General features: G+C 41.8%; 1 protein-coding gene across 2 annotated transcripts in view; it reads right to left on the bottom strand.

Annotated features, from left to right (window-relative positions):
- atp2b3b (ATPase plasma membrane Ca2+ transporting 3b) overlaps window positions 1-23,515 on the bottom strand; it is a 110,898-nt gene that overhangs the window by 80,772 nt on the left and 6,611 nt on the right. For both annotated transcript variants that reach the window (XM_080899954.1, XM_080899953.1), the window contains exons 2-3: window positions 19,713-20,499; window positions 862-1,059 (exon numbers count right to left, since the gene is read on the bottom strand). In XM_080899954.1, coding sequence (XP_080756080.1) covers window positions 862-1,059; window positions 19,713-19,962 — 448 coding nt within the window. In that variant the 5' untranslated portion in view covers window positions 19,963-20,499. The remainder of the gene's footprint in view (window positions 1-861; window positions 1,060-19,712; window positions 20,500-23,515) is intronic.

The raw sequence follows: 23,515 nt of genomic DNA, 5'->3' as shown, positions 1-23,515 counted from the left end.
ATTATAGGTAGCATAGGACTCTATAGGGACTGACTCACTATTAGATCCACCATTCAAAGAATTTCTCTAGCTTATACAGCAATTTTCAATAAGCTGTAGCTGACATCACTGAACAGCTGGCTGACTTTAGTGCTTTTATAAACACTTAATCTAATGCTTTCTTACTTATGTGAGGCCAAAAAATAAATTAGTTAGTGGTGATTGTTACTGTATTTAGCATTTTGCTTTTTTGTAATTTTTGAAAGTCTAGATTAAGTTTAACAGAAATAAAACACGTTCAAGTTACTGCTGCATTATAATATTTGCTAACGCTAATAAAATTTGAAAACAGATAAAACTAAAAATAAATAACTTTGCATTTGTCTCAGTCCTAGCAGTCCTAGTCCTAGCAATTCTTCTTAGCTTTGCTTTAATATACTTTATATATTGGTTTCATAATTTGATTTGACCAAGTCTTCTCAACTCAAGTTCCACTTCCTTTTTTCCAACAGCATTTAGTTTTTCACTAGCAGATTGGATTTGGATGAATTTAGCTCTTCTTTATTAACTTTTGACTTCTCTTTTTCAATTGCCATCAACATGTAAATGCAAGCTGGACCACAGTGCTGAGCAAAATGGCTTGCTACAACCCTCCCCCTTTGTATTCTTTTCCAGTGTTTGTGTGTTTTCTTCATATAACCTTAACTTCTCCTCCGTCTTGTTCCTCCTCTCTTATCCTACTGTATGTATACTGACAATGTCTTACTTTTACTTCTCTCTATCTCGTTTTCATTTTTCACGTCCACCTTTTTCACTCTTGCTGACAGACCTTTTGTCACACCCTCCCAAACCAGCAACCACACCCTTTGTCCACATCCTCACATTCAGTTTCTTTTCCAGGAGGCTGGTAGAAGGAGAGGCCAAGGGAGATGATGGCAGCGGCCTCCAAAATGATAAGTGTGACATCCTGTAAGGCCTCCCACACAAGTTCCAGGAACGTCTTGGCCTTTTTGGGGGGAATGAAGTTTTGGCCGAAGGTTTGGCACCGACGTTCCAGGTCTGCCGGCTCCCCACTGAGACCTGATAAAGGAGGATGAGGCACGATAGGCAAGACTGAGACAGAAAATACAATTTCGTAAAATAAATGCTTTAAGATTTACATAGCCAAGTGAAAAAACAAAACACATTTGCATGCACAGATGTGCAAGTTTCATTCCTAAGTGAAGATATATGTGGAGATAAACCAACAGTGTACATAGGGACAGTAAGACACTTGGAATGCGACATACATGCACAAAGCATCACCCACACTAAATTTAACAAAAGCCCTTTGCCCAGTAAAATAATCTCAAAGTCTTTAAAAAATGTAGCTAAACATGGCTCTATATTTCGTTTAAGGATTTTGTGGACAAGAGACTAGGCGTTGAGTCTTGTTGTACTCTCTCTGGGAATTTTAATGGGTGATAGGGGTTGTCACCTGAGTCCACCTGAAATGAGGAGGACTGTTGTTGTCAAAAGTCTATCTACACTCATCATGTGCATGGATATCATGGTTAATTTGGGTGTTTAATGACTTCTTTGAACTGTTCCTTTTCCAGGGTGGAATGATTGTACACCACTTGTCATTATGACTTTAAATAAGTTTGAATTTATTTGGGATTTTCTCCAATATAGACAGAGTCAAAAGCATACATACAGACTTAAATATATGCATACACTTAAATCTTTTAAGACGTGCTGCTCAGTGTTCTACAATTTCTTTTAACTAGACAAGGCAATGACCTATTAACATGATCATGTTTAACTGTAACTGTAACTATCATCCAGCACAAAAAGGATATGTTTGAAATAACTAATCAATATTCAGGGAGAAGGGAGAAGTCAGTGAACTCAGTAAAGATTTACACAGATTAGGAAGGTCTTTGACAACGTCTGAAAGAAGAAACAGATGAGATCTGGCACTATATTAATTGACTTAAATTGAATTGAACAGAACTGAATTGAGATACATTTACTTACAATGTAAAGAACCCAAGAACCATCAAGGCTCAAGCTTGCTATGAACTAGTAAACTAGTAACTACTGAAACATCTCTGACTGTCAGCAGTAAAGTGAATTTTGCACCGCTATGGACTGAGAGGGTTCCAACCAAGAAAAACCGGCACCTTCAAGCTCAACTGAAATTTGCAGTTGCCTTCTGGAGAAAAACAATTGAGCTACTTGGCCACAAGGATGAAATGCATGTTTAGAGGAGTAAAGGTGAGGCTTTCAGACCTAAGCACAATACACGGTAGTGGTAGCCTCATGTTCTGAGGTTGTTAATAAATTAGATGGAATAATGGAGAACTACCTTCAAATTTTTCAACATTGCTTCAGATTAACAGTTAAATGGTTGAAATATGGACACAATCGGGTGGACCGACACAACAATGATCACAAACACATTGGTTTTTGAATGGATAACATTAAGCTAAGAATAATTAAGAACAATAAGCTAAGAATTGGCCTTCCTGAAACTACAACCTCAAACCTATAGAACGTTTGTGGATTATGCTGAAAAGCCAGATTCAGGAAATACAGCAAATTTAAATAAACCTGAAGAGATTGATCAACTATCCAAGAATTGTCTGTGAAGGTTCTCAGTCATCCAGGTCATCGTAGTCAAAGGAGCTTGCAAAGAAAAGCGTCTGGACTTCTTTAAGTTGCTTGAAGACGTTTCACCTCTCATCCGAGAAGCTTCTTCAGTTCTAAGGTCAAATGGTGGAGAGTCCCAGATATAAACCTAGTGGGAGTGAGGGCAGCACGGTGGCACGGTGGTTAGCACTGTTGCCTCACAGCAAGAAGGTCCTGAGTTCAATTCCACCATCAGGCCGGGGTCTTTCTGTGTGGAGTTTGCATGTTCTCCCCGTGTTTGCGTGGGTTCTCTCCGGGTACTCCGGCTTCCTCCCACCGTCCAAAGACATGCAGCTTGTGGGGATAGGTTAATTGGATAATACAAATTGGCACTAGGTGTGAATGTGCGAGTGAATGTGAGTGTGAATGGTTGTCTGTCTTTGTGTGTTGGCCCTGCGACAGACTGGCGACCTGTCCAGGGTGTACCCTGCCTCTCGCCCTATGACAGCTGGGATAGGCTCCCGCGACCCTGAAAAGGATAAGCGGAAGCGAATGGATGGATGGGAGTAACCCCCCACAGAGGGACAAAAGGACCCCCTGATGATCCTCTAATCGCCTGAGCCAAGGTGTGAAACTGGGCGTGGGTCCCAATCAGCCAGAGTTTCGGGTGTGTTCATTGTGAAACCTGGCCCCACCTTATCATGCGAATTCCTGAGGTCAGATGGCCCAGGATGTGAGTGGGCGTTAAGGCGTCTGGGAAGGGATCTCAAAACTGGATTATAGATGGCAGAGAGTTGGTGTCGTAAACCCCCGCCTCTGTTCAAAGATGGTCGCTCACAGTGGACATAGATGGCTTCTTTCACTCCTCTTTCAAACCATCTGTCCTCTCTGTCCAAAATGTGAACATTGGCATCCTCGAAAGAGTGTCCTTTATCCTTAAGATGCAGATGGACTGCTGAGTCTTGTCCTGTGGAGGTGGCTCTTCTGTGTTGTGCCATGCGCTTGTGAAGTGGCTGTTTGGTCTCTCCAATGTAGAGGTCTGAGCATTCCTCGCTGCACTGTACAGCATACACCACATTGTTAAGTTTGTGTTTTGGCGTTTTGTCTTTCGGGTGAACCAGCAGACAAAGCAGAGTTGTTCCTAAGAGCCTGCGCCTTGGATCCACTGTCAGGGGATACAGAGCAGACTTGATTCTACAGAGAGCACAAAATCACCTTTTAAGTGAAAGGATAAGACAGGTCCATTTCACCATAGATGCCCTCCAGATCAAGATCAGCCAGACCCTGCAGGAACTGGAAATCCTTCTACCCTCTCCAATCTTAGAAGAGGTTTACAAGTTTGTGGACAAGGCTCAGCGGGCCCAACACTCTAAAGGAAAAGAAAGACAACGCAGGAAATTTCACACCTTGCTTTCAAAAACATTCACTCCTCATCCTGAACCTACACAACCCAGAGAAGAAAACACACCTGATGCCAGTCAGGAGAAATGGGTTAAGAACTTTTCAGACAGGATTCTCACTGAACCTGAAAAGAGAGTATTAGCCAGAGGACTCAATTTTGCCATTTCTCCACAACAGTTGCCCATAGTGGACCTCATCACAGCCACAGAATCTGCCATACGGATTAATAAATTATCACAGACAGAAGCAGAGCAAATCAGGATGAAAGTCTCAGCCACGCTCCCTCCATCCAACCTCACAATACAGGAAAAGAAGGCTGTCGCTTCCCTGAGCAAAGACCACAACATCACTGTTTTACCAGCTGATAAGGGAAGATGCACCGTGGTCCTAAACACTACAGATTACCATACAAAGATCACTACTCTCCTCAGTGACAACAATACCTACGAAGCCCTAAAGCGAGACCCCACAAGCAGCTACAAAAAGAAAGTTATAGCTTGCCTTCAAGACTTTGAAAAGGACAAAATTATTGACCGCTTTACATATCACCGCCTTTACCCAGGGGATGCCATACCCTGCATCTATGGACTTCCCAAGACCCACAAGGAAGCTGTCCCACTCAGACCCATAGTCAGTAGCATAAACTCAGCCACTTACAACATTGCTAAACACCTTGCTACCATCCTTGCGCCTCTCGTGGGGAACACCCCACACCACATCAAGAACTCCACCGACTTCACCGACAAGGTCCAGAAACTTACCCTGGATCCAGATGAAACCATGGTGTCCTTTGATGTAGTCTCTCTTTTCACTTGCATACCCACCACGGAGGCCGTGGAGACTGTCAGAAAACGACTACAAGAAGACAGCTTCTTGGAGGACAGGACCAACTTCACACCCGATCAGATCTGCACACTGTTAGACCTCTGCCTCACCACTACATATTTCAAGTACAACGAAGGCTTTTACAGACAAAAACATGGCTGTGCCATGGGCTCCCCCGTGTCACCTATTGTAGCCAACCTTTACATGGAGGAAGTGGAAAGGAAGGCTCTTGACTCTTTCAAAGGAAGAGTACCCAGCCACTGGTACAGATATGTGGACGACACCTGGGTCAAAATCAAGACACAAGAAGTGGAATCCTTCACTGCGCACATTAACGCTGTGGATAAAAACATCAGGTTCACCAGGGAAGACACAAAGGACAACTGTTTGCCTTTCCTGGACTGCGCCGTGCACATTGAAGAGAACGGCAAACTCAACATCGAAGTTTACCGGAAGCCCACACACACGGACCAGTACCTCCTCTTTGACTCCCATCACCCTTTGGAACACAAACTTGGAGTAATTAGGACCCTACACCACCGGGCAGAACGTGTTCCCTCTAAGCCTTAAGGTAAAAAGAAGGAACACACACATGTAAAGGAAGCATTCAAAACGTGCGGCTATCCTAAATGGGCGTTCTTAAAGTCAGCAAAGAGGCACAGAAAAGAAGACCAGACACCAGCGAGGGAGGATAAGAAGAACAGACGCAACAACATTGTCATCCCCTATGTAGCCGGTGTATCAGAGAAACTCAGGAGAGTTTTCTCCAAGCATGACATCCCAGTGTATTTCAGACCCAGCAACACGCTCAGACAGAAACTGGTTCACCCGAAAGACAAAACGCCAAAACACAAACTTAACAATGTGGTGTATGCTGTACAGTGCAGCGAGGAATGCTCAGACCTCTACATTGGAGAGACCAAACAGCCACTTCACAAGCGCATGGCACAACACAGAAGAGCCACCTCCACAGGACAAGACTCAGCAGTCCATCTGCATCTTAAGGATAAAGGACACTCTTTCGAGGATACCAATGTTCACATTTTGGACAGAGAGGACAGATGGTTTGAAAGAGGAGTGAAAGAAGCCATCTATGTCCACTGTGAGCGACCATCTTTGAACAGAGGCGGGGGTTTACGACACCAACTCTCTGCCATCTATAATCCAGTTTTGAGATCCCTTCCCAGACGCCTTAACGCCCACTCACATCCTGGGCCATCTGACCTCAGGAATTCGCATGATAAGGTGGGGCCAGGTTTCACAATGAACACACCCGAAACTCTGGCTGATTGGGACCCACGCCCAGTTTCACACCTTGGCTCAGGCGATTAGAGGATCATCAGGGGGTCCTTTTGTCCCTCTGTGGGGGGTTACTCCCACTAGGTTTATATCTGGGACTCTCCACCATTTGACCTTAGAACTGAAGAAGGTTCTCGGATGAGAGGTGAAACGTCTTCAAGCAACTTAAAGAAGTCCAGACGCTTTTCTTTGCAAGCTCCTTTGACTATCCAAGAATTGTGCCAGCAGCTTGTTGATGGCTACCAAAAGTGTTAAGGTTCAACTTGCTTAGAGATATTTAAACAAATATTAATGGGAGCTCTATGTATTTTTGATCCTGTGTGAATTAGAGAAAATCCTAATTAAATTTACATTTAAAATTGTGCAGCCAGTTCTTTAAAAAGTAATTAAAGCTGTATGCTGTACAGCCATTCCACCCTGTAATCAAAGGCTCAAATTTACCATGACATTTATGCCCATGATGAGTGTACGCAAACTACTGACTACAACCATCCATCTATGAAGGTAATACATCTCCATACTCACCCTCCTCTCCCCTCCCTAAATGATTCCGTTTCCATAGTGACTAGGACATCAGGACCAGGGCTTCCTGTCTCTAAGAGGTTTCTGCCCAGCAACAGGTGATGTCATTTCTCCTGCATGGTAGGTTTGAAACAGAATCATTTTTTTCTTTTGTGATTGGCCGCGGGGGATAGGAAATGGCAATTTGTATGCTACTGTGGTTGGCTGAGCTCAATGACTTGTGTGCGTGCATGCATGTGTGTGTTTTTAGACATCCTGCTCCAGCGTGCTTGCAGGAGAGAGAGAGAGAGAGAGAGAGAGAGACAGAAAACAGGTGACCTTATGCTGAGTAATTGTATCCTCCTTTTATTAGTCCCACCTCTTCATTCTATTCCATAGACTCTCTACTCCTCCTCCTCTCTCTTTCTCCCTCACTCAATCTCCCCTTGATGTGTCCTTGACAATGCGGCAAGCTGTTCTAGCTTTTCCTCCTCAACCACATCACACACACACACACACACACACACACACACACACACACACACACACACACACACACACACACACACACACAGTTTATCTTATGCCCTCTTTCTCATCATTTCTTCTCCCATTCCATGTCTTCAGTCTTGGTATAATGGTCACACACTGCAGTGTTCTAGTATCCATACACTGTGCGTAAGTGAGAGAGAGAGAGAGAGTGCTTCCATGCTGATCGGTGGATCATGTTACAGATGATGTTCAGCATTAACTGCATCATAATGTATACTTGTGTGGTGTGTTTTCCCTGGTGTGTCTGTTCAACACTGTATATACCCATAGTCTCCAATCTGATCTGTCAATACACATTCCAGCTCTATGTTCGCCGTGATTGTAATCATAGAGAGCATAAGAAGCAGCTTTTGTTGGTGTGTCAGATCTGGAGCAGAAAATATTTCATGGAAATTATCAGCCACAAGTTTTTAAGCAGATCATTACAAGGTGGGGATAGGAGCATCTTTCTTCATGTGTGTTTGCACTCTGGCTGCTTTGAGATGACACCATATGTGATTTGTGAAAGCGAGCACAGTGCAAGAGAAGATGGTCAAAGTGTGTGGAGATCACCATTTGTGTGTGTGTGTTTGTGTGTTGTTTGCCAACTGTGCTTTGTAGGGACATCTGCAGATACATGACACCGTGTCAGAGAGGGAGAGAGTGACCGTGTGTGTATTTATGTGTGTGTTTTTGCATTAGGTTTGTTGGGACTTGCTGCACTGACTCCTGCCCAGCTCACAGTATCAAATTAGCAACACTCAACACAGACTTACTGTAGCTCAACACCCACCACCCCTCTCGTGTTTTTTCAATCTCTCTTCTCTGTCTCTCATTCTTACACACACATCTCACAGATTTTACTTACACTTGAGTACACACACACACTCTCTCTAACTTCTTGCTCTATTCACCTCTCTCTGTTCATCACCATCTCACTCTTCTTTCACTCTCTCTTGCTGACTTCCCAAGCCAACTTCTCTCTGCCGTTGTGTTGCTAGGTTACAAACTAGTTGAAGGAGTGGGCGTAGTGTGGTACCACACCCCTGGTAGAATACACAAGTGTGCGCATCTACACATTCAAAAATATTAAAGACACAAATATCCAAAATCTAGTTTGGCAAATTCATTATAACTTGATCTTTGGGAATCATGTGTGTCAGAAAAAGAGACTGCATGAAATTTAAGCACTGCAGAAGAAATTACCGTATTTCCCGGACTACAAAGCGCACCTGAATATTAGCCGCACAAGCTAAAATCAGGGGAAAATCCTGTTTTGTACATACATTAGCCGCACCTGACTAAAAGCCGCAGGTGTTTCAATGTTGACTTATCATATGTAAGAGAATATGCACAAAGGGAATTGTCAGGAAAGAGATGGCTGTTTGGAGACACACGCCTTTTATTAATATTTTGAAAAACAAGTTATGGGTACATATTTGCATAACTTTTTAGGTATATGTACAAGTAGCGGTAATTACAAGTACAAAACATGTACTGTGCTTCATAAATGAGTAACAAATGTAGTACATAACAATAACCTACAGCACACCAGAAAAATAGATTCAGACCAAGGCTGGACTGGGACAAAAAATCAGCCCGGGCATTTTGACTAGAGACCGGCCCACCAGGATAAAGATTGAAAATGTGACATCATTCAGGGGTAAAAACCGCAAAGGATTCTGGGAACTTGTGGCAAGAGGTACTAGCGCACGCAGGCTTTCAATTGAACTCAGTTACACAGCGATAAAAAGAAACACAAAAAATGGCAAGAAGCTGTTGTATTATTAACTGCAACAGCCGGTCGCATGACAGCCACGGGAAGCCGATCGTTTTTTTTAAAATCGGATTACGTCCTTGAAGAGAAATGTTTTAAGCCATGTTTCCGAAGTAAGAGCCGACGGATGGTCTGGATATACCAAATATAACGTCCCAGAACACTCCAGCTCACATGTTAGTCTGCTCCAACCATTCCCACAAAGGTCAGAGTTTTTTAGTCGTTAATACGTCATTTTTCTTAACATAATTGGTGATATAGGTTACAAGCAAGTCTGGCGCTGAACAGAAATTGTCGCGCTATGCTCCTTTGTTTATTGTGCATAAATAGTAAATTGTCCTGACACAATATTGCGTTTCACTTCTGTTATTACCATGGTACATTGACAAAAACATATACTTTTATTCACAGGATAAAACAGTTGTTTTGTATCACTAATTGTCCAGTGCGATTACAGCATACAATATTATTGTCACTGCTACATTTCTGTAATGAACCAGAAATTATTTCCACTACTAATTAATTACCGTTGAGCTCAAAGGTTATATTAATAAACGGTTAACAAATGTGTATTTATGATGACGATTTGTGAGACTGGTAAACTTACCTTTGTTCGTACGATGGTCTTTCGTTCTACACGGTGCGTTTCAAGGTCCTGTACCCATCTGTCGGTAAACTGTACCTGGGCTTGTTGCAGTGACCTGAAGTTACTAAACTTCATGAGTGTATGCACTCACTCCAAGAACCGTGTAATTATAAATATGAGCGTGGTGAAAGTTGGGCAGCACGCTAACGTCTTTTGTCCCTCTGTGTGCTTGTAAGGGTCTAACCCTTTCACACCTTGGATTTTTTCCTCGTATCTTTTCTTTGTCTTTTCGTCGAGTCTGTCTTTGTACGGACTGGCATTGTTCTCCTTTTGTTTTGTACATTCCTTTTTTGTGCAGAAAAGAAAAAACAAGAAGGTATTGGAACCGGAGAATGAACGTTTTGCGGTGCTGCAAATGCTTGCATTTGATGCGGTACTTGGATTGTTTTGCCACGAGTTCCCGGCATGCAATGCGCGAAAATCACGTGATTGCTAAACAAGGGGGCGGGTGCATTCGGCCTCCTCGGCTGTAATTGGTCCAGCCCAGAGTCGATCATGACCAATTGGCCAATCCAACACCTTTCATTATATATACCCTTCCTAAAAAAAAAAAAAAAAATCCATCGGCCCATAAAAACAAAAAATCGCCAGCGGCCCACCGGGCAAATGCCCGGTATGCCCGATGGCCAGTCCAGCTATGCCTGTACCCATCTGTCGGTAAACTGTACCTGGGCTTGTTGCAGTGACCTGAAGTTACTAAACTTCATGAGTGTATGCACTCACTCCAAGAACCGTGTAATTATAAATATGAGCGTGGTGAAAGTTGGGCAGCACGCTAACGTCTTTTGTCCCTCTGTGTGCTTGTAAGGGTCTAACCCTTTCACACCTTTGATTTTTTCCTCGTATCCTTTCTTTGTCTTTTCGTCGAGTCTGTCTTTGTACGGACCGGCATTGTTCTCCTTTTGTTTTGTACATTCCTTTTTTGTGCGGCAAAGAAAAAACAAGAAGGTATTGGAACCGGAGAATGAACGTTTTGCGGTGCTGCAAATGCTTGCATTTGATGCGGTACTTGGATTGTTTTGCCACGAGTTCCCGGCATGCAATGCGCGAAAATCACGTGATTGCTAAACAAGGGGGCGGGTGCATTCGGCCTCCTCGGCTGTAATTGGTCCAGCCCAGAGTCGATCATGACCAATTGGCCAATCCAACACCTTTCATTATATATACCCTTCCTAAAAAAAATAAAAAAAAATCCATCGGCCCATAAAAACAAAAAATCGCCAGCGGCCCACCGGGCAAATGCCCGGTATGCCCGATGGCCAGTCCAGCTATGATTCAGACTAACTTTTAGGCTCAGGTGCAGTGACACGGCTTTAACAAGAAGAAAAGTCAGTCATTCACCACCATCTTTCTCTTCTTCCTGCGCACTAAAACCACCAAAGTCCTCTCCTCCAGTGTTGGAAACGAACAGGCTCAGGATGGCCTCCATCCACTCTCAGCTTCTTTCCTTCGTTGTCACTTTCAAAACCAAACAAATCCTCGTTGTCAGTGTCAGAGTCGAACACCCTCAGAAGGGCCGTGGCGGTGTCCTCCATCATGCAGCAGTCCAGCCCTTCGAAATCCGTTGGTGATCATGGATGTTTTCACACTTTTCCACGCTGTTAGAATCCAATGGTGGAGTTGGGCATAACTTGCTTTTTGCAAGTTTATCGCCGCACATCATCCAGGCCTCCAGCTGAACGCGTAGCGCTACTTTGAAGTTTGTTTTTCGCGCTACTTCGTACGGCACTACGTTGCCTGGCGGATGGACATGTGACCAACATACCACTCTTGAACCCCGATCCTTCCGCCAGGCAACGTAGTGCCGTACAACAGTAGAACAAACAAAACAAATCCGCTCATGGACAATCCATAGAAAAGCCGCACCTGACTAAAAGCCGCAGGGTTCAAAGCTTGTGCAAAAAGTAGCGGCTTATAGCCCGACAATTACGGTAGTTGCTTAATCAGTTAGTTGTATGAAAAGATCAGCTGACTTGTTTAGTGTTTCTCACACACACACTTTGCATGTTCTTTTTTTATCCGAGACAAGATATAATCAACATAGTTTGGAATAATACACAAACTTTTATTTTGAATAAACTGGTTACCAGCTAACATAAGGTCTGTGTTGTAGCCAATTTGAACGTCCACCATTTGAAATGCAGCTGGCGATGGCAATTGTTCTGCTATATTGGATTTGGATTTCTGCTGCAAGTTGGAAGGTCAGTCTAACCAGAACCTGAACCAGCTGGAGAGCCAGCGGTGCTGTGTTGTAGCTCACTGAGTCTGCAGAACGAAAAGAGGAATACTGTTGCCAGTGGCAGTGCAAGACTATAAAGATGAAATGGGAAGAACTCATAAGACAAACACCTGATTATTGTTATAATATTATTGTTATTATTATTATTGCTTTTATCGTGCGATCGTGGCTCAATAGTTGGGAGTTCGCCTTGTAATCGGAAGGTTGCCGGTTCGAACCCCGGCTTGGACAGTCTCGGCCGTTGTGTCCTTGGGCAAGACACTTCCCCCGTTGCCTACTGGTAGTGGTCAGAGGGCCCGGTGGTGCCAGTGTCCGGCAGCCCTGCCTCTGTCAGTGCGCCCCAGGGTGGCTGTGGCTACAACTTGCCATTACCAGTGGGTGGATGACTGGATGTGTAAAGCACTTTTGGGTCCTTAGGGACTAGTAAAGCGCTATACAAATAAAGGCCATTTACCATTATTATCATGTTACAATATATTGGTAGCATTATGAATTCATTTAAGAAAGTGTGTGTGCGCCTTTCTCTCATGCACAGGAACACACATGCAAATGCAATACAATCTAATTCTGGGGGAAACACTTATTTATTAAGTTAAAGTTTGTCTCCTGGCATTGTCGATCTCCTTTTGTCTGCTAGAGTCTTTCTGAATAAGCAGCTGAATCAGTTTAAACACCTGAGAGGGGCAGGGAGGGCTAGCTGGTTAGCAGAACTATCAATATAACTGTGACAAAATTAATTCCTAGTTAATGTTTTTTCCTAAGTTAATCACAGATCAGCTGTTCACTATAGTGTATAAAAAGATAAAAGCTCAAAATACACTTGAGCCAGACATCATTCTACCTGGGCAACCCTACCAAAGTGTGATAAGCGCTGACATTACATATTTAAAGGTTTCATACTCTGCCATGAATTATACGTGTGTAAAAGTAAACCTCCGTGTCCCTGAATTGGGGCAAATCTTTGAATATGCAATTTGGTTCAATTCCATCTCCACCAACACCTACACCATTCACTCAAGCCTAGCTCCCCGCCTCCTCACAGACTGCAAGCTGTAATAATTCATCCATAATGTTCTACTCAAAAACCAGAGGAGGAGCAAACTGAACAGGTATCAGAACGGGCATGAATTTTATGTGAACTACAATGTTATAAATGTAACAACAGTTACCAAGCATTACAAAGCATTACCAATTAATGCATTAATGTACTCACATTACATTTTTCTGTGACACAATAATGATGCCAGTATGTCACATGGTCACATAATGTAGAATTATCAGCTTCATATATTAGAAGAAAAACAGAAGAAAATCAACTATTTTTATCTGGATTTACATAACATACTTCTTTTGAGTGGAGATATGCACATTCCTTCAAATTTGTTACCTAAAAAGACAATAATGAGATAGTTATACGTGCTGTTATTGGGATACATATGTGGAACAATAGGATGTCAACTGGCTATTACAAGGCAGTGTATCTCAGGCCATGTTGCAGAATAAGGCTATATAAGTAGCAGCGGAACGAATTACCTTCTACAGTGACCAAACAGAAAAATAATGTCATTTTTACTACTTAGCATTACATCTATTTTTCTTTTTTTTTTGCATTGCAACCGCACTACAGTACTGCACAGTATTAATATTGGGCAGTGGGCACACCTCAGGTTTGAGGGGTGTGTTGGCTGCTAATCTCCATGGCAAACTAATGACTTCAACCTAACAATGACAACTTACCACATCCCTGTGGGTTGTGAACAAAAATGGCCATTGTGCACATCAATTAACTTTCACTACTGTGTCATGATAAGCGACAGTTTATTACACACTGAGAAGAAGGACTGATGTCCAAATTTAAAGCCTTGTTTTCCTGTTACTATGATGTTGATCAGTCTGAGCAATTTGTCTAATGCTCAACTTGTGTACAGTTGTACACAACTGTACACAAGCTTCTTCTTTATAGTTATAAAGAAGACAAAGCAAAAGAGGAGTAATGTTGTTGGTGTAGCTAGGTCGAACTGAGACGGCATAAACAGGCAGTAAACCATAAAACACTTGGTTGCCATTGTCTATTTATATCTTTTTCTGGACCTCGCTAGTTAACAACATTAAACATGACTGATACCCTTGTCTTTCACAAAATGGCAGGAGTTTGTGCCTCTGTAACGGCCTAATCTCACACGGTGCCCACCATGCCTCCAATAGCAGTTAGTGTGAGACTGGAGGCATGGTGGCTAATGTTAGTGGTTTAACTAACATTAAATATAACAAAAAGGTGAGATATCTGACAACAATGATGAACTTTTATTATTATTATTATTATTAACTTCACCTCCATCAACCGCCAAGTTCTCCCAAGATATTAACATGATTTGAGATATTATTTCCACATACTGAATAAAACATTCAGGTCATTTTGCAATTTTTAGTCATTATACATGCCAGAAAGGAGGAGCAGACCAAGGATCTGATCATTGACTAATGGCTTGTAATCGGGAAGTTGTTAACCAATGAGCAAGCAGCTTCACAGTCAGAGCCGCCATATTTGGTTTCAAAACACAAAGCTGTTGTTGCCAAAAAACACTCATCTTAACGCTTCAGAACGAGTTCTCACAAACCTATAGATGGCATTATGGTGGCTATATCCATCTTTTATACCATCAATGTTTAAATTTAGAATATTACATGAATATTGATATTATTATATATTGCTGATAATATATAATGTTGTAAATATGATAAACCATCAGCAACTCTGGCAAGTTACCGCCACCAGGCAAGTCAATTTGTTACATCACGTCTCCTTTCTCAAGCTGTCAAACTCAATTCTGTTGTCATCACTCTGGTCCATTAATTTGCTTGCCCACCTTCTGCAAGCCAGTTAGCTTTCTCTGTTCTCTGTGCCTTAATTCTGTGCTCCTCTGTCATTCTACCTTTCAGACTCTCATTCATGCCACCTGCCTCCCCATCTACACCTCATCATCTCTCCAGTCACTAGTATCTAGGCCCCAGGAGGTCCTGTCCTACTTCCTACCATTGTTGGACTCCACTCTGCTGCGTAGCTTTATCACAGTCTAATTATCAAATAGTTTATTACCCAAACTCATTGTTCCTTTAAAAAATAGTTTTAAGTTATTTCAAAACATCCTATTTATTCATTGTTTAAGTCCACAAATAATCAAACATTAGCGATAACTAATCTCCAATATACACCAATCCAACTTTTTCCAGTTCTGTACTGATGATATTGGCACTTTGGCTTCAGGTATCTGCTGATACCAAATACTGAAATCATACCACAAATAAATTAATAAGCCTAATTTATCACTGTTCTCATTAGTCGTTTTTTTATGATAAGCAACAGACTCATTAAACACCTCTTTGTAAATTAGCAGTTTAAAACCTAATATAGAATGCAGAAAAAATCACTAAAAAATCGAAATAAATTTGTCCCAATTTCAGCCTCTACTTATCTCAGTTTGAGAGTTTTTAGTGTGCAGCTCTTCACATCTAAGAAAGACAATGGCTAACTGAGTTGACAAAAGAGAGAAAGGAAAACACTGTTGGTGCTTTTCATTTGTGTCAATGCACTTTGCAGTTCATTCAAAACTACTTTAAACATGCAAAAACAAGCTGTAAGCCTAGCAGGTGTGAAAGACCTGCAAACTTGAAAAATGGGCAGTTAAAAAAAGCAAACGAATTCAAAGACAAAAAAACATAACAAAACATTTGTCAAATTTGAAAGCAAGGGCGTAGATTTGGCATGGACGGAAGGGACACGTCCCCACCAATATCCAGCGATTACTGAATCGTCCCCACCAATAATTTGATCTCTTCGAGTAAAGAAAAACAAAACCTATAGAAAAAAAGAAAAACGATCTGTCAACGTCTCGTTCACCTGACGGTGCAGAAAGAGTTAAATTACATTCTCTACTGGAGTCCTACCTCATGTGACAAATATGGCCAATGTGATTGGCTGTGCCTTTCAGGGAGCTCTGTTTAGTTTTATCAGCTGCAAGCCTGCGCTGCCAGGACCTGCAAGGAGGAGAGGAGGATGGCAGCAACAAGGAAGAAGCTGGATATAAGAGAGTGTTTCAAAGAAACCTGTAAGTCACTTAAAGTTAAGTTCACTCATAAAATGTGTCCGTCATAATAACGTTACAGGCTATGCTAGGCTATGGCCCACATCAGTCTAAAATTGTATGTAACCACGAATAACGTGTTTTGGAAACTAACTACACAACAGGCATCACTATTAGTTATTTCAGTCTCCCAGAGTAGCATTTCTAATTTTGATTGAAACTGTCAGAGAAAACGGCAGCCTCGAGCGAGCCAGGATATTCGTTTACAGAGGCTGTTAACATTATATGTCTAACGTTAAAATGTTGGTGACACAATAATTTCATCCTAATGGCACTGACGTATTCATAGGGTTAATTTTTGAGACAAAATATCATGAGGTAGTTATGATTTTGCAAATATTCCACCTTGTAGTGCAGTTTGCACAAATTGTTTTAAAAATGCACTCACCCTACAAACATTACAGATGTGTGACTCATCAGCATGGTGTGTCTAAAATGTTGCATACCGTAATTTTGCTGAGAGATCTGTTACTTTGTGGTAATCTTAGATGAGTAGTTTTATGGACAAAAACCACCAGGTCATTCAGTGTTCCCTTAGTGCTAATGTATAAGAGATGTTGGTGTACTATAACTGAAGTAATGTTGTTAAGTCCTTAAAGTCATATTCTTTTATTGTCATGACTCTATTTTTATTTTTGTATGATACTTGATTTGTCTGGAATATGGCTGAAGTAAACTAAAGCCTAAAATACTTAGTCATTTGTTTAATAGTAATTTAACATTATATAATTCACATAGAAAACTATGAATTTAAATTTTAAATGGTTTAAAAGCATGTAGAATAACATATGTAAGCAAGTATATTTCTCCTTTTTTATCAAGAAGCAAAAACAAAAAGGAAGAAAAAAAAAGAATCAGGGCAGGGTTCGGTGGTTGAATCATCCGTCCCCACCAATGCCAAAACCAAATCTACACCTTTGTTTGAAAGGCTCAAAAGAAATGACAAGCACATCCGTGGCCAGGTGAGGCCAGAACCCTGAGACTCAATGACACATTAAGCAGATAAAAGAAGTGTTGTACTTGCATTAGCTGTTTAATTAAACTCTCAAAAGGAAGTCCAAAGAGATCTAAAAGGAGGCCTTTATTATGCTGAAAAACCAAAATAAACCTGTCAATCTATTGGGTTCTCAAAAATAACAGTAAACAGGCTAAACAGTTAATACTTTTGTTAAGCCTCTTGAACTAAAATGGAAAATCTGTAAATAATAATAATAATAATAATAATAACAACAACAACAACAACAACAATATAAGAACAGATATAAGTTAAAGTACTTCTTATCTTGATGGCCTGAATGTATTACTTTAGTGAGTGAGGGTTTATAACCGTCCTGCAATCAACCCTAACTTCATGAATGTTGTGATGTTCAGTATTTGCACAAACCATCAAAATGAGTAATACAGAGAGGTATATTAAGGCTAACTTCACTGATGTGAATAAGACAGGAAAAACACTAAGCAAACACAGGTATAGCTGAACAGCTTCAACACCTGCGAGACAACATTTGGGCATCATAATAACTTTGAAAAGGATTTATTAAAGGTTTATTTTATTAGCATGTCCTGGTAACTGGCAGCCTATGAAAATGATTATTTTTCCTTTTGCCTCCCTGACTGTTAACAGTTGTTAGACAAACATAATAGACTTTCACCTAAACCACCCTTGCAGGTATACTGTTAGAGATTGTAGTTCATCCATTTATTGATTTACTCTATCAGCTTCCCATTCACCCATCCAATATAATCCCATCATCCCTTCACCAATCAGACCATCCGCCCATATTCTCTTTACACGCACCTCAACCAGAAGCTGCCTTCCAAGGTCAGGATTACAACTACAGGAAAATGGAGGCACCAGCACTTAATTCAGAATTCATCTAACATGTGTTGCACTCATTTGTGTATTGATATTGCACACAACAATAAACATCATTAGCAGTTTTAGTGTATGTTCGTAGCTTGTTAAAATAAAAGGTGGCTTTGTTCTAAAATGACTGGTGACCACACCTAATCTGTTTCTGTTGGCCAAATGATGCCAAATGATGATGAGACAGAATCCCCACCAGTGATGGCGTTACAACGGCGTTACCGTTACTAACAAGAAAATGCGGTGCGGTCGCGTTACTATTTTTCAACAAACAGACGGTTGAAACTGTCTTCAGCTTACCGCACCTTATATCAGTTGCATGGAAGTAGCTGTCCATGTAAGTAATCTGGGCGCTACAGCTTTAAACAGCTGCGCGCGGTCCCGCGGATGGCAATCACTTTCTGCCCGACGATCACTTTTTTGCACCACACCTGGAGCTCAGGGGGGCAAAACAATCGCATGAGTGCTGCTGCTTGACTGAGGAAGAATAAAGTAGTCGTGGTAAGCCAATCACATGACCCGTTCAAGATGACAAAGCAACAAGGTGATATATACCAGTTTTTAAATTGTGTTGATAGGCCACGTAAAACTAGAGTCATGATAAACAATATATACGAGTGTTTTTTTCCTGAATAATTTCGTCATGTTTACTGTTTAAGGACATCACTAGCAAGCACTCTCTGCATATGCCCCAAAAAAAAAAAAAAAAAAAAAAAACAGCCCTTTCGTGGAAAAATACACCATGTCAACCAATAAAAAAATAATATGGCAACATGACATTTGGTTGTTTAGGAAGAGGGGGAAGATTGAGGAGTGACCACGAGAGAGAGAGAAAGAAAGACAGCAGAAAAAGAGAGAGAGAGAGAGTTTTGAGATGTGAGAGATTTGTGACGTTTAGCGTGTTTGGAGTGTGTAGTTAATGTGTTGTCTTGTGTAGTTAGCGTGTAGTGTTGTGGATAGTTTTGTGTTGTGTGTCAGAACAATGAGGCGACTGCTGTCTCCAGATAAAAAACAGGATGAGTGACACACCTGCTGCTGTCAGACCTGCAGGTATCAGGTTGTGATGTTCTCCTTTATAGTGGACAGAAATTATTTTTTTGGGAGTGGCACAAATAATTTAGGTAGCATCCTATTGAATGCAGAACAGCTGATTGTTATGTAAATAGTTTGAAATGGTTATTAAAAAATGGGGTAAAAGGTAAATGGCTGCTAATAACTTTGTTGTTTGCAAAACTTGTGCATATGATTTTAAAATTGACAATTTATATTTACATTTAAAGTTCTGAAATATGATTCATTAAACATATTTGTGGTTGTTTCTACTTGGATTTTATGTTTTTTGTCTGATTTTAGATCAATTGTGTTAATACAGTATGTCAAAATGAAAACATAACTGTAAATTCAGACACGCGAGGTTGTGCTGAAACAGATGATACCAAACAAGGCAAAGTAAATCGTTTTTAAAGGAGAAATGTAGAGGTAAAATCAAAAGTGGTTAAAATGGCCAATTATACCCTGGACCCCAGAGGGTTAAACTTTTTTTTATAATGCGGTAGTTACTTTTAAAGTAATTAATTACTTTTAGAATCTTGTAACTCAGTTACTAACTCAGTGACTTTTTTGAAGAAGTAACTAGTAACTATAATTAATTACTTTTTCAACGTAACTTGCCCAACACTGATCCCCACTGATGCACTGGTGCCTGTGTTTGACTCCAATCAAGAGTACAATCTCATTCATCCTCCATCTTCTGCTCTATAAATTCATCCAACCAGCAACCACCTACTCATCCACTGTACCATTCCTCCACCAGCCCATTCATCCATCTAGGCACGTCTTCTTTTGTTATCAATTCTTCCCACTGAACCATTTCTACACCCATGTCTGCTCACCATCAGTGGTATTGGACTGTAGTCGCCGGCAGAGACCCTCTGTGTCTCCATAGCTGTCCTCTATCTTCTGTAGGGCATCAGCCCCTCGGAGCTCCATCAGCTCCCTGAGCTCCTTCACTGTGACCCCAAAGTCTCCCCCTGCATGGCTGCCATCTGCCCTTCCTCCTCCTCCACCCCCACCTCGTGTCCCTTTGGGGTAAAACTCCACAGCGCTGTTTGCCATTTCACCCATTGTGGCTGTTGTTGACATGTCAGTAAAAGGTTTTGTGTGTGTGTGATTTTCTTTCTCTCCGTTGTCTACTCAGGCCCCCTTTGGTTTGGATTCTGGAGGGTTGTTCATGTGCTCAACAGTCCTGTTTCTGACTAAATGTTTTATTCAAAAATGATTTTATATCAGGGTAATATGTATTTTTTTCACTTTAATGTCTTGGCAATAGTCTCTCACTGCTCCTTTAAATCTCCATAACTGAAGAAGGCTGAAGAGGAGGATGAGGGGGTGAAGGACAACGAGCAGGGCCACTTCAGAAGCGTGACATCTGAATGAATCCAGCTTTCTCTTCCGTCGTCTCCTCTGCGACTCAACTCTTTCCTTGTTTCTGTCCCCCTCCCTCCAGAGTCACGGCCAGTCCATGGACAGGCGCAGGTACGGTCAGGTGGACCAGCTGTTGGGCTTACTGATGGGGATGAAGTGATGATGAATGGATGGAGAGAGGGGCGATCAAGGCAAAGGCGGCTGATAAATAAGAGACAGGATGTGGAGCCAGTTCAGAGGTAGCTACACCAGGACCTAAGAGCAAGAGAGAGAGAGAGAGAAATTACCAGCCTGTTCTACTAGTCTCAGTCATTGAGATTACATCAAATCATTTCTCGGGGCAAGTCGGCAGAGTCAGATGCAAAACTGGTGCTTTCTATGCAATAGTTAAAAATGAAAGCATTAATCTTAACATAAATAAATGTACAAAGAGGAAAAAGTCACAATAAAACCCTGAAACGCAAAAACCAAAGATCATCACCCATATAGTGTTACGTTCCCCTGAGGGGTCTAGGCAGTTAAGGGGAAGTAACAAAAAGTGTCCAGGTCAGAAAAAGGAGTCAAGGAGGCAAAAGGGTTAAATTAAAGAGTTTTATTAAAGTAGCTCAACTAAAAGAGACGGACAAGCCGCTATCACCATTTAAGAAAACAAACAAAACTCAGGCGTTGGTCAATAAAGTAAACCCTATGTCAAAAAGAGAGAGCAGCTCACTAACTGCAAATATACCAAACACTCAGCTCACTAGCTGCAACCACACTAATGGCACTCTGGCCCAGAGCTCACCTTTCCCTGGGCTTAAATCTCTTTAATTACTGACGAGAGTCAGCTGCACAAAAGGGAAAGGTGGCACCTCAGGCAGAAGAGGTGGTGGGACACGCCCACACAGGCACCTTCAGGAGGAGGCCCAGCTAGGGCCGTAACACCCCCTCCCATAAATACAAACCCGTGGTTTGTCACATAATTATGATAACCAAAATAACTAATCAAGTCCGTAACCGTTGCATCACCAAATTGCAGGCTTTCCACCTACCAAACCCCATAGCAACGGTTAGGCATTGCCTGCGGAAGCTGCCAACCCCATCTCAATGGGTTCATAATACGGACTGAGGGTCGCCGCAGACCCTCAAAATAGTGTCCCATGTGATAGCCAGGGCTTGGAACGATCACATGTGGAGAACCCAGGAGGCAGCTAGCAGGCTTTACTGAAACACAGACATGTTTGTTAGCAAGGGATGCAGGTCTGAGGGGTGGTTTTATACATGATCTTTCTCCCTGCAAATCATTTTGAGGACCGGAGAACCACGACTAACTTTTCTCAAAGCAGGCCCTTTTTGCTTTGAGTGGGCTTTCTGTTTGAGTTTCAATTTCAAACAGTTAGCAACGAGGTGTCCAGGTTTGTGGCAGAAGAAACAAAGCTTCGTTTTGGGTCTCGAAACCACAACTTTTTCAGCCTTGTTAGCTGGCCCACTCTTACCTCGCCAAGATGTACTATGGCACAGAGGGGTATCACATTCTACAGCATTTATTTTATGACTTAGGGTGAACTCATCTGCCAGTGTGGCAGCCTGCTGTAATGTGGAAACCCTTTGTTCACTTAAAGAAAGAGCAATACACTCAGGAACAGAGTTTTTAAAATCCTCCACAAGCATGAGCTCACGTAACGACCCCAAACTGTTAACCTGGCTTGCAGAGCACCACCTACCAAAAAGCTTTGCCTTCTCCTGAGCAAAGTCAAGGTAGGACTGACCCTGTGCCAACTCCAAACCTCGAAAATGCTGCCTATAGGCCTCAGGTACAAGCTCATCGGCTAGGAGGACGGCACTTTTAATCTTTTCATAAACTAGGCAGTCATCCCCGGACAGACCAGAACAAGCTTCCTGAGCCCTACCTGTGAATTTACACAGCAACATCACCCCCCACACGTCTTCAGGCCACTGTAATGCAGTTTCTATGCTTTCAAACACACTGAAGAAGCTCTCAACACTGGATTCACAGAAAACGGGAACCAGGTGGATGTTATTACTTACAAACAAGCTTCTAGACACCTGTGCACTAATAGCCGTATCATCCATTTCGGGGGCGGAGATATAAGCTGGGGATGAGCTGTGAGCAGTGTGGGGTGTTCTTGGTGTGTAGTTATCCTGCCTGAAGTGTGGAGTTGTGGAAAGAGTATAGCTGCTTTAGGTGAGAAGTGTGGGCTTGTGGGCCTCGGCAGCAGTAAAGCTAGCTGCTGCTAGTGATAGGGTGAGCTTGTGGGCCCCTGGAAGTGCCTCCTCGTGGTGTGGAGTTTTTGTTTGGTTGTTGTGTTCTTTGTTGTTGCAACCTTTTTTTCCCTTTTTCCAAGTGTTATTGGTAAAACGGCGTTGCCGGCTCTTTATGTTAAGATTATCTATAATAAAGACTATTTTATTTACCAAAAACACCTGTCTTTTTTCCTTTCATTCTGTTCTGGACTCATTTGTTACTGGTCCCCTCACTCGCATGCCTAGACCCCTTCGGGCGGACGTAACACTGTTAAAAGATTTTTTAGTACAACTTTGGTAAGCCACACTGCTTGATGGATTGTCAGAGCATTACAGCTGCCATAGTGAGGATCTTCGCGGAGTAATCTGGGTCCAAAACTCCATCCTGTTCAGGTCCCAAAGTCAAACGAACACTAAGAGTTAAAAACGGTCTAAATTATTTCATCTTTAAGAAAATCATCAGCGTTGCTGCTTTATCGGGTGTAACAATTAAGTTTAACATCCATGCATCCATGAAAACAGAATTTATTAAATTTAACGGAGTTAGAAGTTAACAGGAAGTTAGCTCGCTAGTTTACACCTAAACATTTCATACCATGTTCTGACTGAAAGATTTTTGAAACTAATTAAAACGTACAGCTCTGCTACCACTTCCAACATAAATGAAGACAGAAAACTAAACAGCAGTGGCGTTTTCAGGGTTACTGAAGTTGGACTACCTGGTATATAATATTGTGCTATGTGATTGCTAGCGACACAGCTATGTTAGTATAACATTAGCACAGTGAAGCTGGAGGATGAACGCCAACTTTTTTTCCACTCAATAAAAGTTAACGTGAGGGATTCTGGTGGTTAGGGACAAATGCAATCGCATAGCATGATGCTATACACGGGCCAAACTTCAGTCAGGAGAACAACTGAGATTACTCATCCACAATACGAGGTTAGTTATTAATATACTGCAACAACATGGGAATAGAACAGCTGCGAGAGAATTCAACATTAATGAATCAATGTTACGGAAGTG

This window comes from Rhamphochromis sp. 'chilingali' (assembly GCF_963969265.1).
Source record: "Rhamphochromis sp. 'chilingali' genome assembly, chromosome: 12".
NCBI classification, from domain to species: Eukaryota; Metazoa; Chordata; class Actinopteri; order Cichliformes; family Cichlidae; genus Rhamphochromis; species Rhamphochromis sp. 'chilingali'.
The sequence above is the reverse complement of the archived record's forward strand: the minus strand, read 5'-3'. Positions and strand labels throughout refer to the sequence as shown.